At 37.9% G+C, this 18,109-nt stretch overlaps 1 protein-coding gene across 1 annotated transcript; it reads left to right on the top strand.

The window, feature by feature from the left end:
* The first annotated feature begins 1,078 nt into the window (after positions 1-1,078).
* slc26a2 (solute carrier family 26 member 2) lies at positions 1,079-10,011 on the top strand. Its single transcript, XM_059346638.1, has 5 exons — positions 1,079-1,181; positions 2,513-3,132; positions 3,267-3,557; positions 4,202-4,650; positions 6,064-10,011. The coding sequence occupies exons 2-5, from the start codon at positions 2,527-2,529 to the stop codon at positions 6,899-6,901; spliced, it is 2,184 nt and encodes a 727-aa protein (XP_059202621.1). The 5' UTR covers positions 1,079-1,181; positions 2,513-2,526; the 3' UTR covers positions 6,902-10,011.
* The last annotated feature ends 8,098 nt before the right edge of the window (positions 10,012-18,109 follow it).

The raw sequence follows: 18,109 nt of genomic DNA, 5'->3' as shown, positions 1-18,109 counted from the left end.
CTGCAAATTTATGTTTTATAGTAAGTAAATAATAATTATATCAGGATACACAATAGGGTAAATGAACAAATACATTCATATAATTTGCATAAAGCTACAAGTATGAAGAACTCGATATGTAAACAAATGTACATTTCTCCTGCAATAAAGTATATTAAAAAAACAAAGCCTGAAGACCATGAAAAAATATTGTTTTTTCAGTTTGCCTTTATATTGCTTCTTACTGTTCAAATGTGCAATAGAAATTAGAGTTAAGAGACATTAGAAACTTGAAAAATATTATTTAGTAGGGGCTCAGAAAAACAGTGTAACCAAGACTCACCACCACACCCAAAAGGCACTGCTCAAGTTACCCATTACACAGTGTTCAATGTTGTTGTTTATGTCATAGTATTACGCTCATTTATTTCTCATCCTGTATCATGTATACCCCACTGTGGTGATGAACGGCAAACATCAGACACTCTCACACCCGCTCTAAGGAATCTGAGACTAAGAACAACAAACAGCAACAACAGAAGTCATATCAATGGTTGTACCAAAATAAACCCCTAGAGGTGTACAGCTTGCTCCACTTGTACAGTGTCAATCACTGAGGGCAAGTTCAGAGAGCTGCAAAGAAAACAGAGTGCTCACATTTCCAGGAATACTCCATCACCAACAGCAACATAAGTTAAATCATTAATTGGCTTCCAAATGGCATAGTGGTTTGTGAGAATCCAAGGTTCTGATTCAGTAAATCATTGGATATATTAAAATATGTGATATACTGTTTAGAGACTTATATGAATATTTGAAATTAATTTGTGTGTTTCTGTAAGGTTTGTACCAAAATGTGAACATATGAAGTTTAATTTATGTTTGAAGTAAACCTATCATACTATAATAACCACACACAGTAAAGTACATATATTATTCTGTTCTGCGTTATTAAATGTAATTTATCTTTATATTATTTTGGCCTATTTTCATTGACTGAGGTCTTATTTTGCAACAAAGTGATGCATCTTCACTTACAGACCATCTTGGTTTCAGCCGGTCATGTGACGTTAGACACACGTTCCATGACGTCATTACGCACGGAGCTACAGTGTAAAATGAATTTGAGGCGGAATGAGACTCGGCTGGTCTGAACTCAACCGAAAATTATTTTGGTGAAACCGCGACAGACTCCAGCTCAGGTCAGTAACTTTTAACATTACAACAGGACTTTAACTCGTGGAAGAGCACACCGTCACATACATTTACTTTAGCTGGCTAAAGATTCAACTGGTGTCCACGTTGACAACTTGTTTACAATAGAGCTCATTCATACAGCTGTTAAGGCAACGTCGGTTAGTTAGACTGCATTTGACGGACACATGCGTAAGTTACTTAAACTGTGAATTCAGCGTGATTTTTGGTCGGAAATTCCTCGTTATTTTAGATATAGAGTAAGTTTCCCCGATACACACATCGACATAATCTCATTAACACCACCACACATAACTTCTCTCAGGAAACAAAACAAGTCAAAGTCACTGTAATCCTATTAATATAATGATTTTGGGAATGCTTTTAAGTGCCATGGTGATGGTATACGTTATAACTACACGATAATAACTCGCTGTAGAAATCCCAGCAAGTACTTTGGAAATTTGCCAGGTAAAAGATATCTAACCTCAAATGTGAGCATAAGGATTGCAAGCTGACAGTTCTTGTTTTAGACTTGATGTGTTATAATTCGTTCTCCAGCATTTTAGGTAGTTTCAGTTTTCAGTTGAGTTTCCAGTTGGGACTTCATTCACATTTATATTCAATCATTGTAATGTTTAAGCAGCAGACCTCTACTTTTAGATTTTTTACCTTCTAAAATGACCAAATGCAAGCTAAGGTGTACAGCATGCATTTGTGGGAAACAAATACAACAAAGGGTCATACATTCAATTGAAAACAATATGGTATATTCAGAGTGAAACATAAATCCATTCACTTAAGTGTGTTGATATATTGACCCTAATTGGTCAGGGCTGCATAGAGATAAAAGCATATCATATTTCATGCATTGTAATTGTAATGTTCCTTAGCCTCCTGCTTATTCTGTCCTTGGTTTGATACATATATATTAGTACTGGTGATTACCAGGATTGACTATTTTTCTGTCTGAGGGTTACTCAATGCGAAAGCAGAATGTGTCTATAAGGGGAAGTGTCATATCTTTACTGTGATGTATCATCAAGAGGAGGAAATACTGTATATCTCATCCCCAGCAAAATGTCAGAATATGCAGTCAGGCCAACACCCAGTGACCTGACATTTAATAGCACGTTTCCCTCTACCTCACTCCACCCTGCTTCTTAAGTGTCATATGTGGTCGTTATTGTCATAAGGTGCAAATTTAAAAATATACATAAGAGCTGTTCAGTGGGCCTAGACTTTTTTGTTAAAGTTTTTAATATTTTGCATGCAGTAATCAGCTACGTTTGTATGACTACGTAGCTTAACTGAATTATTTGTCTTCAACTCCCCACAGATAAGGGCTCGACCATGACTCACGGCGATGACTGCTGTACCACAGCAGAAGACGGAGCCGAGAGCGACCAGCAACAGCCTCTCATTTTGGAAAGAGTGGAGAAGGAAAAGCCAAAAAGCTGGCAATCCGTCGCGTCACAACGTCTAAAGAAACATTGCTCGTGCACCCAAAAGAAAGCTAAATCCAAAATACTGGGCTTCGTCCCAATTCTCAAATGGCTGCCACGCTACCAGCTCAGGGAATGGCTGCTGGGTGATGCCATGTCAGGACTGATTGTTGGAATTCTGTTGGTCCCTCAGTCCATAGCGTACTCGTTATTGGCCAGTCAGGACCCTATATATGGTCTTTATACTTCTTTCTTCGCTTCCATCATCTATGCCTTCTTAGGCACTTCTAGACACATCTCAGTGGGGATTTTTGGGGTGCTCTGCTTGCTTGTGGGTCAGGTTGTGGATCGAGAGTTAGCTTTGGCAGGTTACCTCACAGAAAGTAGCGTCCTTAGTGTCAACGACAGTGCCGTCCTGCTGGCTGGCCAGGGGAACGGCACTGTTGAATGTGACAGAAGCTGCTATGCAATAACAGTTGGAACTACGGTTACCTTTACTGCTGGAGTTTACCAGGTAAGTGAGAACAGCAATCTGAAACACTGAACAGAAAGAAATTTTCAAATGCAAGCATACTCAAATGCTCCTGTTTTGCAGATAAGAATATTTTAAAACCTGCCCAACTACTCCATGTCATCTCTTTCTCTCAGGTGCTAATGGGCATTTTCCAGGTAGGCTTCGTCTCCGTCTACCTCTCTGACTCCCTACTTAGTGGCTTCGCAACAGGAGCCTCCCTGACGATTCTCACATCCCAAATCAAGTACCTTCTGGGCCTGAAGATCCCGAGGCCTCAGGGCTGGTTTACTCTGTTTAAGACCTGGTACAGCCTGTTCACCAACCTGGGAAAAACCAACATTTGTGACCTAGTGACCAGTTTGGTCTGTTTGCTGATACTGATACCTACCAAGGAGCTCAACGACCGCTTCAAAGCAAAGCTAAAGGTAAACAGGCGAAGTGCAGATTAGTTTTGTTTGTTTGTGCCCTTGTTGACTAAGATTATAATCAATGGTTCCTGTTCCATTCACACAGCTAGGTATAGTATATTTGACAGTGGAACAATAACTACTTGTAATTGTCCCACCAAAGTAGAAAGTTAGATTAAGTCCTGATATTAAATAGTGTTATCTTTATGTAGATGCCCGAAGGTACTTAAATTGCAGTATATTCTAAAACTGCTTATGTTGTGGTTAAGGTTGGTAATGTCTGGGGTGAGATAAATGTTTGATGTGGGTAAGAATGGGATCCATAAAAACTCACAAGCCTCAGCTATACTTTGAGGTTTATGCTAACAATTGCATGCTAATGGTAGAAATAAAATGATCATGCCAAACTTGAGCTAAAGCTTTAAACTTTAAAATAATTTAATTATTGTTTGTCAAATGGCATCTGAGTCATAAAAGGCTTAGCTTAGGTAAAACTAACAAAGTTCAGACAAAGCAGTGGGATGTTGAGCTAAGACTTACAGAAAGTTAAGTATGAGCCTAATATGTCCTAAAAAGGCCACCATACGCAGGAGAAACGTATCTAGAACTGTCTGTCCCTGCCATCCTTCACATTTGTGTTTTTTTTAACTTTCCTTACCCAGGCTCCAATCCCCTTCGAGCTCTTTGTGGTGGTCATTGCTACTCTGGCTTCACACTTTGGCCACTTTAACACTGACTATGGGTCGGGCGTGGCTGGTGACATCCCCACAGGCTTCCTCCCTCCGCAGCTGCCGTTGTGGTCTCTGATCCCAAACATAGCCGTTGATGCCTTCTCCATTGCCATTGTGGGGTTCGCCATCACTGTCTCACTGTCAGAGATGTTTGCCAAGAAGCACGGCTACACAGTGGACGCCAACCAGGAGATGTACGCCATCGGCTTCTGCAACATCGTGCCGTCGTTCTTCCGCTGCTTCACCACCAGCGCCGCGTTGACGAAGACCCTGGTCAAGGAGTCGACAGGGTGTCAGACTCAGATATCTGGTCTGGTCACCGCCCTCGTCCTGCTGCTGGTGCTGCTGGTTATTGCACCACTCTTCTATTCCCTTCAAAAGTAAGAATACCATTTAATTAGTTAATTGCAATTGCTGGCAGCATTCATGTCTATCACGTCTATCAATACAAGGATTAACCAAAATATGCTTCTTGATAGTGGTATTTTCACATAAACAGTTTTACTTGTAAATGTTATAGTTAAAACCATAAAACGAGACATAAAACATACAATCAAAGGATGGGAGTTATGGAAACAGGCGTGAAAAGAAGATAAGCCATATGAGCAAGAGTTAGCTCAAAGTAATTTAGAAAACTCCAACTGACTGCGGCGTCCAGGTCATAACCCTCCCTTAAATATAGTAACTACTCCAGTAGCTAGTCAGGGCAGTTATTCCTGCTCGACTCATTCCAGTATTTTTTTTCTTTAACAGTCAGGCTTAGTACATCACACATATCAGTCAGGCTTTATAGTTGCCAGAGTAAGAATGTCCCACCATAGACGGTATTTATCCCTAAGCTAGAAAATGCATGTTGAGGAGAATCATCTTTTAGAACAAACATCACCAGCATATTTAGTGCTGAGCAAACACATGGCGTTTCACTTTTGTGCTCAGGTCCGATTTTTCAAAGAAAACCCTTCACTTTTCAGTAATCCAGTTTGTTTTAGGATCCTAGCATCTCTTTATAGTTTCACAGAGAACTTAACATTTGTTTGCAGTTGTTATCTTGTTCGTTTTAAAAGAGTTTCAATGCTAAACTTAGACAAATACAGATAAGCTATAATTCAGTGTTAATGCTGACTCACGCTGCAGTAGCTGTTCTAGTTCAAATATCTCCAGGTAGCATTTTAGTGCAGATACAGATTTTGAATATGCTTTCATTTAACTTTGTATTATTAAAAATATAATATAAATATATATATTCCATATAAATATAATGGAAAAGGGAAGAGCAAGATCAGTAATATGCCAACTACAGAGCTAAACCAGACTTTTTTACCCATTGGGAGATACTCAGTCTTGCATGAGCCTTGATCACTGTCTTTTGATTTAATTACAGCTGATGATTGCTAGTGATTAGCTTTTATTCTAGTGTCTTATCCATTTGTACAAGCTCATACATAAACACACTCACTGATCGTATAGTGTCTTTATCAATGAGGCCAGATTGTGTTTTATCTTTGTATCTCTTTCATTATCACAGCCTCTCTTTTAATTGGTGTACCTTTTTGGTCTCTTGAGCTGATTCTGTCTGGTAACGCAGATTTGCTGCTCCTCAATGTTTTTGCTTAAAAAAATATTAAGATAAAAAAACAAGATTACATTGGCAATTTAAAAACCTTAAAGCTAAGTAAAATGCTGTGTGTCAATGTCTAGTTTTCATATTGTAAATGCAAATAGAGGACTTGTGACCCCCACTGAGCAACATTTTTCTTTCCTTCTTTTTTTTCTTGCTTCCATCTCTTGAACAGATGTGTCTTAGCCGTCATCATCCTGGTTAACCTTCGCGGAGCTTTGCGAAAGTTCACCGACATCCCCCGCATGTGGCGCACCAACCGTGTTGATGCTTCCATCTGGCTAATAACCATGGCAACCTCTGCGCTGGTCAACACAGAGCTCGGTCTCCTCGTCGGGGTTATGGTTTCAGCCTTCTGCGTCCTGGGCCGAACGCAGCAAGCCCATGTCGTGGAGCTTGGTCGGGCTGCGACCAGGGAGCATTATGAGGATCTGTCGTCTTACCGCGGCCTTCGGAGGCATCCTGGAGTGGCTGTTTTTAGATACGAGGCTCCAATCTACTACGCCAACCAGAGCCTGTTCAAAAAATCTCTCTACAAGTGTGTCGGGCTCGATCCTGTGAAGGAGAAAGCCCGGCAAATTAGGTTCAAGAAGAAGAACAAGCAGCAGGGAGAGGCTGCTGGAGTCCCAGATATGAAGTCCAGGGATACAGAGGGTGCAGGGAAAGAGGGTGGGGTTGAAGATGGAGCCAACGTAACCTTGATGCTCGACAAGAAATCTTCCGGTAGCTTACGCAGTATTGTGATCGACTGCAGCGCCATCTTGTTTCTAGATACTGCTGGGGTCAATGCTCTGAAAGAGGTCCGCAAAGATTACAGAGAACTTGGGATCAAGGTGATCCTGGCCCAGTGTAATACCTCAATACTAGACTCACTGGAAACAGGGGGATACTACCCTGATAAAAAAGATAGTGATGGAGGAGAGGACAAAATTATATTCTTCACCATCGCAGACGCCGTCCGCTACGTCCAAAACCTCTCAGCTCCTAATGGAGATTATGACACCAAATGCTGAAAATATCTATCCAAATATCTTAGTGTACATGTATATTATGTATGCTGTTGTACATCTTAGATAATACAGCGTGCCTTGTAATGCTCCAGGCATCCAACATATATCCTACATAAGCTGCAGACAATTCTTTATTTAATACGGTTTCAGAATATTACATGCTGAAAGACTTTCTCATAACAAATGTGACCAAAGAACAAAGTACCTAAAGTTAAAAGAGAAACTTTACAGTGGCAATAATCTACTTCACTTTGGGTGACATTTTCTCCTGTTTGCACAGTCACCCAATCAAACTATGTATATAGGGTTATTTACAGTCACTTTCTAACTCAATTTGAAATTGTGACCCTTAAATTGAAAAGTTAGGTCAAATCTTGAGGTACAGTAGCAGTTTATTTTCCAAATCTACTGTGTAACACAGTATGTTTTTTAATAATAGTCTATCACAGTTATTAATTCAAATGTTAACATCCCTACAATGTAGTCACATGCAGAGTGGCTATAAACCTTTATTTTATTTCACAGCAGAGACCATCGTTAACTAGAAATATATATAATTTAGTCAGAGCCCTCGTCTGTAAATTGCAATCCTGTAAAGGCAGATAATGATGTTGTAGGTTGAGATATGTGCAAAAAAGTGAAAGGTTTGTCATGGAACTCTTAACTGATGAATGAAATTCAACAGTTTAATAATCATTTGAAAGGGTTACCTCTTAAATGAAATGTTTTTATGTAACATAAATCATAGATCAAAGTCTCTCTTGCTATCCTTTTAAAAATATTTATTTTGTACTATATAATATATATATAGATAGATGTAGCTGATGGTATGATTGTCCACAATGCAGGTTTCTCTAAAACCAGTGATAATCAAGTTTGGTTGTTTTTTGTCCAGCAAGAAAAGACTAGTTCATGTTTACAAAGCCTTGAAGCAGTAAATGAACACAAACTGTTGAATGAATGGGGGAGAGAATGCTTGACTTGAGCAAACAACAGTAGAATTTTACAAAAAGCGGTTTACTTTTTGTATCCTTCATGTTTCTAAACTGCAGTGCCTTTAGTGATACCTATACAGTGCCTATATTGTACTAATGTGTACTGTGAAAGTATGTTCTCAGTGAATGTTTCATATCAGGTCTTTTGACAAAAGAATGCCTTTCCCTTTAACTGTTACAACTGGACAAGTTAAAGCAACTACAAGGAAAGTTTTATTTTGTGTTTATTTTGAAATCCCCAGCGACAAAAGCAGTAGTGTTTCAGGGGCACCACATATTGTAAAGATCTTGATCTGGCTGTGCATTTTTTTGTTTTGGAAGGGAGTGAAAGAAAGATGCAACTTATTTTAATACAATTTCCTTTCTTACACGTGGCTACAGTTGTTTATTTGTGGGTATGTGACATTAATAACTGTAATATGATGGTAAAAATAAGTAAACTTGTGTAAGCCACCACAATTTCATATATAGATGTTAAACTACATCTCACAATGTATTTAATACATGAAATAGCCATATTTCACATACTTGTCTAGGAGGAAGAGGGCCTAATAAGGAATTGGTCTTAATTCCTTTCAAATCACAAAACTGAGACTGTTTCATAACCAGTTAAAACTCCTTGTAGTTGCTTTAACTATTTTTACTTCTTCCAAAGAGCACCATTAACTCATGATCCACAACCTTACTGTTACCATTATTTTATTTCTCCATAAGTTTTTATCGGTTACTTCAGGAGAACAAAGGTTATTTTGAGGAGGAGGATTTCATTTTGGAACAAATCTCCTCCGCTCTGGTAGTTTTTAAATCCTGACAGTCTGATACTGAATGTGTCACTTTGATGTAGTACTTTATGTTTGTCTACAGTCCGTGTTTGCTGAGGGCGACAACAATACTGACTGTTAATGTGGCTTGGTAAATAAGTGCCTGGTGATGAATGAGGGCAAAGTTTGAGTTAAAGTAAAGCTGTTTTATACAGTGAATGTCATGTGAGACTTGCATCAAAACTGCTTTCTTGTTCCAATCAAACGTCAAACTAGCCTATTTCTTTGTGTGTAAGCGATAAGAACAACAAACTGTAAGCCAGTTTATTATTAAATAAATTATATATGCTATCATAATTTAAATACTGAAGGTTTATTCATTTATATTTTGCTCAGGGTTAGCTTCATGGTGATGTGATTGGGCTCATAATTAAAGGTACCCTGTGAAGTTTTTTCACCTCTAGCAGTACTGTGGAGCATTTGAGTGTATTGCTGACTTGTTTGCATGCAGCTGATACAATGCACGTTAGTGTAAAAAAAATGCAATACATTGTCCAAAACATTGGCTTTGAGTAGGGTTTATGAAGAAGGAAATTAACTCGTATTTGTATGACCTGAAGGATGCAAACAATGCTTTTTGTTAAGCAACACTGACTATGAATATACCTTTTGTTCGTTTATGCGAAAACTCCACAGGGCACCTTTAAACAATGTCCCAAACATTACTGCAGAAGAGCCCGGACGCCCTTGTCTTAAATAGCCTTTGCTGCAGGGTGTGAGAGTTAAGGGAGGAGAAGTGTTGAAAGTCAGGTAGGCAGCGTAGAAGTAAAAAGCAGATGTTCTGGAGCTCAAGGGAATTGCTCTACTGGAGGACTTCTGCAAGGTTAATACTGTTACAGGGGATATAATCAGGTCATCTGAGTCCAGAGAAGTGCAAATTTATAACAGTCCTCACTAAAGCCTTTTATGAGAACTTTTTTTTTTTTTTTAAAAGAATAAGTATTTATTTTTAAACCAACATGTAGCTGTGCACAAATGCTGTTTTGGGGTTACAGTAGCTATTTTTCTTTACTTAAACTTTCCTCTAAATGTTTCTGATAATGCAGCTGTTAATCCTCCTATCAGACAGAAAGTTTCACAGTACCCATTCAATTTTTTTAATTTTGCCTCACTGGGCTTTACAATCAATACAGCTCTGACACCTGGTGTGCTATGGTGCTTGCTTCAAATGTGGAAAATCCAGTGAAACCACAACAGCACCTCAGACTACTGACATCTCCCCAATATTATCATGTATCCCATAATTGAAAATATTGTTCTGTAATGCATTTACATATATTAAAACATATGAAAAATACCAGTACAGTGTTTTTGTGATTTACTGTTTGAAGATGTTTTACATTAAGAACATGATGAGTACAATTACAGTTATTGGTTTTTAATTAGCGTGTCCAGGTATTTGCGATTGAGAAGCTATTTTGGTTTGTGGATCAAAGAAATTCAGCATCAATCTGTTGTACTTAATCTATGTTCACACTTTATTATATTTAGTTATTACAGTTTTCTCTCCATTGGTTTGGCTCATTTGTTGAAACAGAAATTACATTCTCAAAATAACATGAACAAACCTCCAAACCACTTGGCAATTGTTCACAACAGAATTGAATTTCTTGTTCATTTAATCAAATTGCAAATGTCTTGCATTGTCAAAATTTGTCAAGAACCGAATACCATGAATACCATATATGAATTGGAACATTTGATAAATTGATGGATTGAAAGTCAGGTGAAAATAAAACTTGACTAATGAAGGAGGAGTTTCACACATCTCAGATGACCAATCAAACAATATGTTTAGTTACCTGACAGGTGCTGTCCATGATTGTGACCAGTATAATTTCTGAACATAGAGGCACCTGGCCAAGTAAATGAACAAGGGCAACTGCCTGCTCGAGGAAGAGGAAGAAGAGGAGTAAGGGTGCGTAGTGGTAGAACAGGGGGAAGGAGCACAAAGACACCATGCTGTCCCGGATAAACAGGGTCCTCGGACCACACTTATAGACCATGTTATTATCAGGGCATGGTTCCCTACTCATCCAAGGATGGTCATGGTGTTCCTACCACCTTCTCCTTTCCTCAATTCTATTGAGGAGTTTTTCTCTACTTGGAGGTGGCGAGTGTCTGAGCATCAGGCTCAAAATCAGAGGCCCCTGCTCTATGCAATGGACGCTGTGTGTGATGATATTACAGAAGATCAGTGCAGGGGATGGTTGCCACATGCACGTCATTTCTTCCCTCGTTGCATCATAAGGGAGAATGCACTGTGATGTGGATGAGGATCTGTGGCCAGACAGACAGCAGCGTGTGGATGGCCAGGAGGCTGAGGACAGCCACCAGTGAAGAAATGTTAGTTTTGAATCTCCAGCTTTACATTTTCTTTTAACTCTGATCCATGGAAGTTACCTAATGTGTGTAAATAAAAATGGTTACAATTTCCTTGGCAGTATGAGTGCAATGTGTGATGTCAAACCTGGGAGGTACTGTTACCGTAAAATCCTTTTTTTTTTTTTTCAGTTTTAATTGAATTCTGTTAGCTGTCAATGAAGGACTGGGCTAAGACTGAAAGGTGGACATGAGGGATGTTTCAATGGTCCTCTGCCATTGTGACAAAACATCTAAACATTTTGACTTGCAGTGCTTACACAATGCCAAAGGCATAATGCATTCTGGAGGCATTTACTATTTATATGAGAAAGGAATTTAGTTTTGACACGAGTGAACTGCTTTGGGAGATAGATCTCATGCTGAACCATCCAGGTTTTTTTGGCAAAAGCACCAAGATTGTTGAGAATGTCCGGTCTGTTTCGAGAAATGAGCCAAAGCAGTTGAGAAGGATCTTTTGCCTTTTGGTGGCACTGACTATTTATATGGGAAAGGAATGTAGTTTTGAATCATGAGTGAACAGTTGTAATACAGTATCAGAAGCCCATTGTCAGCCTAAAAGCACCAGGACAGATATGAATTGGTTTATCTGTCACCAGCTGAATGCATCTCGGTGCACTTGCAGAACACTTCTGACGTCATAAAGTGCAGTGCAGGAATGTTGTTGTGTGTACCAGATATGTTGGGACTTGCACCTCCTATACTTTTCTTTGTACAACTAAAAAACCTCACCCTCTGAAATAACAGCCGTTACAATCCAGGTGAAAAGAACTTCCACACCCATCAGTCAGTCTGAGCAAAGTCCAATTTCACGTTCAGGTTTTGCACGAGATGCTTTATAGGATTTCAATCTGAACACTTCCAATCAATATGGTAATCATCCTAATGGTCTGTGCCTGCACAATCGCAATTCATCTGTTCATATAATTCTACAATTCGACAATGTAATTCAGCAGACGCTTTTATCCAAAACGACGTACAAATGAGAGTTAATACAACACAGGCAAGGATGAAGTCAAGAAACATAGCAAGAGTAAGAGCCGTGGGTTAAGTTTGAATCCATTAGGACACCAGTGCTTTTAGGTCTCAAGAGCGGTCAGTGTGATACTTGTCGTAGTCGTCAGTGTAGATCATGGGTCTCAAGCTCGCGGGCCAATTGCAGCCCTCGTGACGATATTTTCTGGCCCCCACCATGATATGAAAGTTTAATCTGAGTTTTATATGAATGGTCATTTTGTGTCTTTTTGAAGTAATTTAGTTCTTTTTCTTTAATTCTGTGTCGTTTTTTAATAATTTTGTGTATTTTTTAGTAATTTTGTTTCTTTTTAAAATACTTTTGTGTCTTTTTTTGCTAATTCTATGACTTTTTTGGTAATTGTGTCTTTTTTTAGTAACTTTTTTGGGTCATTTTGTCCTTTATTTTATAATTTTGTGTCTTTTTAAAAAAAACGTGTGTTTTTTTTGGTAATTTACCTTTTCCGGTCATTTTGTGTCTTTCTATAATACTTCTGTGTCTTTTTTGGTAATTATGTGTATTTTTTTGTCATTTTTTGTAATTTTTGTCTTTTTTTGTCATTTTGTTCACCACCGGGTGTCTACAGAGGAGAAGAGTCTGGTCTAGTGGGCGGGAGGGTTTGTGGACCTGAACAAAGGAGTTCAGATAAGAAGGGGCTGTGCCCGTTGCTATTTTATAGGCAAGAGACAAGGCTTTGAATTTGATGCGGGTTGTGACCAGGAGCCAGTGCAGAGAGATGAGGAGCAGAATGACATGTGCAAGGGACAATGAGGTGTAATTTGACTACCTTTTTAAACCTTAATCAAATTGGTCAGGATATGAAGGATGAAAAAAAAACAGATGTAGTTAAAAAGTGTTTGATAAGGAAGAGTTAGCTTTTTAAGACTTGGCCTTGGGAAAAAAAGGACTTGTATTGTTTTTGATTTGCAGTATATTAGATGTGATAGTATTTTTTATAGCTTCTTTTATCTTAAATTCTTACTGATATAAAACAGCAGCGGTATATTTTTATAGCTGCATTTATATAGATCCATAATACAGAGAGCATATAACAAGGAAATATGGCAGTTTGGTGCAGTAAGAAATACTGTAAAAGTCTGTTTTGAAACACTGTATAGTCCATAAAACACTGAAATTCCTCATAGTGCTGATAAAATAAAGAAGATCTATTTTGATCTGTTCTTGAAAATGTTGTTTTTGTTTTGTTTTTGTTTTTGATTCAACTTAACACACTTGCCTTGTCTTTGGAGCTGCCTGCAGAACAATGAGGAGGAGTTAAGAAGTTATTTGAGACCGCCTCTGTCCAATTTCCTGATATAAAATATTATATATTGCTTGGAAGGGGACTTTATTTATGACAAGCAAACAATACAGGGAAAATGAAGTGTCTGTACCCACTGCTATTGATTTAAATAGATAACACCAAGGAGGGCCTGATCAAACACAAACACTGAGTCAGGTATTCATTTACAGCTATTCTTTGTGTTAAAGCTGCTTATCTCAGTGTATTGACATGCTTTGAGGGGAAAGATTTCTTTCTTTCTTTTGTCAGAATGTTGACAAAATGTCTTAAATTGGAGGTTAAATCATATTTTTTGAATTACCTTTGTTTACCTGCGACCTGTACTTTTATCAGTTCCTTGCATAGTTTCTGTAATCTTTATTAATTCATTTGTTATAATTGTTGCATGTTAATGATTGTAGTTTAGTCCTTCCTACCTCCAAAACACAGACATGACTAACCTCATCTCACATGAGCAACAATAAACATTTAAACCACATTGTATTCTCATTTTTACCCTTTACGTCTCATTAAGACTTTCCCTTGATGACTAATGACACTGGACAAAGGAAACACTGGTTTCAGATAAAATCAATGTCAGATTTAAAGTGAACAAAAATCCTTGAGGGTTCAGTGGAAAGTTGAGTCTTGGTCTCTGAAATCCCAAATAAAACATTATCAAGACAAAATAACCAAGACCAATAGCAAACAGCACCAGTCAGCTGTCCTGGCTCTGACTCAATGTCATGTTACCATTCAACTCAGTCAGGAGAACTACACATTTAGAGGGATTTATATATATTTTTTTATTTTTTATTTTTTACAGCTCCCCAGTAATGATGCACTGTAGGGATGGGGGAAATATCCTTAGATGCATCATGATTCCCTCTTAAAAGAGTGTGTCTCTTTGCAGAAAAGTCAATAATCTTACATTTATATTCTTGACATAATGATCAGATGTAACAGTTTTGTATGACCAGGCTAAATGTGGACAGCCACATGTGTCTGCTATCCACTTGCTGCTGTAATTGTGCAATTTCCCCATCGTGGGACTAATAAAGGTTTATCTTATCTGATTCTCAGTTGAGGAAAAATGGGATGTGGACAAAAGCCACACTGTATGCAAACTGAAATATTTTTGGAATAGAACAAACATGATTAACCATATTTCACACTTGTTTTAAAAGATAATATAAGTAAATGTGTCTGTTTATTTGAATTATAGTTTTAATTTTTTTTTATAAAAGTAGCAAGTATTCACACACAGAGAAAAAAATAATCATGTCATGATTACATTGTAGCTTTTACAAATCTCCACCCCTAGTGAGAATAGACATCTAGGGTTGTTTTAAGATACTGCTTTTTATTTAACTCGAATGGGAAGTCTTAAGGGGAAGTTATGTCTTCAATGTGAAGTTCAGTCTTCTACAAACAATCCAAAGGAGGTATTATCAAGTCAAGCCCACCATGTTAAAGTGAGGATGTGGTATTTTTTTATTATTCTAAACTGACTATGAGTGATTAAGATGACAGCTGCACCTGATCTCTGGGGTCTTGTTCTGACAACTGGAGTGCAGTTTTTCTTCATTCTTGAGTTTCAAGGTGAGCAAGATTCAAGGAGAGGAAAGATATGTTGTGTCTATGTATGTTGCAATCTGACCATTTCAGCGCAACACTGCAAACAACTGTTTAAAGGAACACCCCAAATGATCATTGAGGAACTTTGTTTTTCTTGCATGCCACCACAATGAATGAATAATCTCAAAAGGTAATTGAAGTTAATGGTGGCCACATTTAACCACAGGAACAATGATTCAAAATATCCATTAACAAACTCTCACACAACCTGTGCAGTGAATTCCCATTTATTCAGTCGTATGTCTGGCATTTCATAAGACGATGCATAAAACAAGTAGCCTAAACTTCTTTGTTCTACAGGAGAGACTCATTTAAACTGTACTTCTTCAAGAGCCTGCCTTTTGCTTGACTTCCTGTTTTTATCTAATAATTAATTAATTTTTATTCTTTCACTCTCTTATGGCTGCCGTCCTAGTCTTCACAATGCCCATGTTCTGACTGTTGGGACTCTTTTTATTTTATTTTCTCATGCCAGAGGTCCAGAATGTTGGTGTCATGTTCTTAAGGATTTACAGAGTAGTTTGAGTCTTTTTTTTATTTTTTATTATTATTTGGTTATCGTCAATGTATATTTGTTTTCCTTTGATGTTCTGTCTGCCTGCCTTAAAGGAACACTCCACCGTTTTTTCATATTAAAACATGTTATTCGGTCAAGTAAGACGAGTTGATACAGACCTCGGCGCAGTAATATCATCACTCCTGAAAAATCTTCTCCCCTCAGGAGTGTTGATATTACTGCGCCGAGTCGAAGTGCTCCCAAGTGCTATTCCGCCATACATTATAGTTATCCTTTTTATCCGCTTAGAAAAGTGCCACGTTTTATTTTGTGTCGCCATACTTGGTCGTTTAACTACTCGTGTAGCTGTATTTAAATAGGGAAAACGTGGAGGAGTTTGGTCGCTTCTAACTGTCCATCTGTTTGGATCCTAATGAATGAACTGGGCTAAGCTAAGTGCTAGCCAAGTGGTGCCGCGCGCCAGGGCGATTGAGTGCACGCATTGAGACGCAATAGGTCTGTATCAACTCGTCTTACTTGACCGAATAACATGTTTTAATATGAAAAAACGGTGGAGTGTTCCTTAAACCAATGATGTCAATGTTTTCAATATGAAAAAATCATAAATAAAGTTGTAAACTGTACTTCTTATCCTGCTATTCTTTCATAGTATTTTTGTCTTTACCCAGATGATAGAGCACCCTGCCTGGCAAGATAAAAAACAAAATATTGATAAGCATTTCAAGGTGAAAGAGGATCCTTGGATGCCCGTCTGTACTCTAAGGCTTTAGTCAATAACCAGTCTGGCTCTTTGTAAAACTTGTGGAGGAGATAAGAGTTTAGTGATTAGAAAGTTTGGGCCTGGCTTTATCTCCCGCTCTTATCTTCTTCCTCCCCTTCATTCTCATCTCCCACTTTCACTGAGGGTGCTACAGATGAAGTAAGATTTAACTCTATTCAACCATGTGTTCTGTTTGTTTCAGCATGCATTTTCCCCAAGGCCTCCCCACTTAACCACACCATTGAATGCTGAATAGGTGAATCCAGGACATCTAGCAGAAGTGTTTGTGTGTTTGTTACCTGGTGTGTACAAAAAGTGTGAGTGTGTTTCTAACCACGTAATCCAGGGATCAAGCCCAGCTTTTTCACGTGGTGGCCAGGGTGGAAACCAAGCATTAGCTTGTTTGATTTTTGGTCACCTTATATTTTGAGAAGCTTAGATACTATGCAGTTATGTCAGCTTTATAACCAACATGTGGAATGAAAGAATAAAAGCTGTATTACAGCAAGAATACCTTAAACTAGTGAATATGTTACTTATGAAGACATATTTTACACAATACTATAGAATTATACCTTAAGTAAAATTCTTAAGGACACTCCCTCTTAGTCAATTAGTCAACTTATCAGTTGTTTTGGTCTCATTGGACTAAGATTTCTTCACTTGAGTCCTTTTTTGTGCTTTTTTATTTTAAGGCTCAATGAGAATATCTCTGGTACACAGGAAAAGTGATGCTTTTGCATAATTGTTTGGAGAGATATTCATTTGATTTAATCAAAAGATCTGTAAAAACTAGTTGGAAGAGTCAACAAAATCATAATGTTGGACGACTATGAATCACTTTAGAAGACGGCAGCTCTAATAACTTTCTGTCCAGCTAAAAGATGCGGGGATAACTATCCCTTAAGGACTATACAATTTACGTTTTGATTTTTGTTCAGTGACTTTGTTCAGGCTTCTGGTTATGTGTCAGTTTTATCAATTTTCACATTTGTTTGTGAAGTTGATGAGTTAGTTTTAGTGAATGTTTCACCCCACAATCAAACAACTTAATTTTCATTGCCATTACAGCATGAGCCATTGAACATGCACATGCAGCTTTGTTTTAGTTCTTTAGGGTGCATGTTCTGTTGTGTGCTGTCCCTGCTGTATTTATATCTTACAAAGTGGTCAAAGAAAAAGCTGATATTCTAGTCAGGAAGCAATGCAATGCTTGACATACTTTGTTGAGCAGTAAAATGTGTTAATATAACATTTTTAGAACAGTAACAGTGTGATTGAACAGAAGGGAGGCTAAAAGAAGTTAGTTTGTACTGTATTGAGTCTCCTTGGTTTAGGTTTCTGTTGCCAGGTTCTGCAATGACTGTATTTGTCCACCAGGGGGCAGCATCGACCAAGAAGCCAATCGGGGGTGATTTCTATTTAGATAAATACTACTATATTTTGGCACCATTTTAAATATTAAACATTTACACCACTATGATATTCCACTATAATATTTAAATGATATTTCTATGTATTTTCAATGCTCACAAGGAAGAAAACAAGTCCCTAGTAACACTGGAGAGGGAACATAACTTGTTTAACATAAACATAACGTGTTTAAGTCTCACTTGCTTTTAATCTTTCTCTGATCTATGTCATAATTTTCCTTGTTTTGTCTTAATTCTGTTACTCTAAACCTATTTTTAAAACAGTTTGTGCAGCCCTGTGGGTACTATATAAGGTACATTCAAAAAAATCTGTTGCACTTTTATTGGCAGGTGTTTTAAAATGTGTTGTAGCTCAAATCAAAGTGGAC

The sequence above is a fragment of the Centropristis striata genome, chromosome 12 (genome assembly GCF_030273125.1).
Source record: "Centropristis striata isolate RG_2023a ecotype Rhode Island chromosome 12, C.striata_1.0, whole genome shotgun sequence".
In the NCBI taxonomy this organism is placed as follows: Eukaryota; Metazoa; Chordata; class Actinopteri; order Perciformes; family Serranidae; genus Centropristis; species Centropristis striata.
This window is presented reverse-complemented; position numbering and strand designations above follow the sequence as displayed.

Coding starts and splice junctions, on each gene's coding strand:
- slc26a2 (XM_059346638.1), top strand. CDS start 2,527: ATGACTCACGGCGATGACTGCTGTACCACAGCAGAAGACGGAGCCGAG. Junction 3,133..3,266: donor TTACTGCTGGAGTTTACCAG/GTAAGTGAGAAC, acceptor TCTTTCTCTCAG/GTGCTAATGGGCATTTTCCA. Junction 4,651..6,063: donor CTCTTCTATTCCCTTCAAAA/GTAAGAATACCA, acceptor TCTCTTGAACAG/ATGTGTCTTAGCCGTCATCA.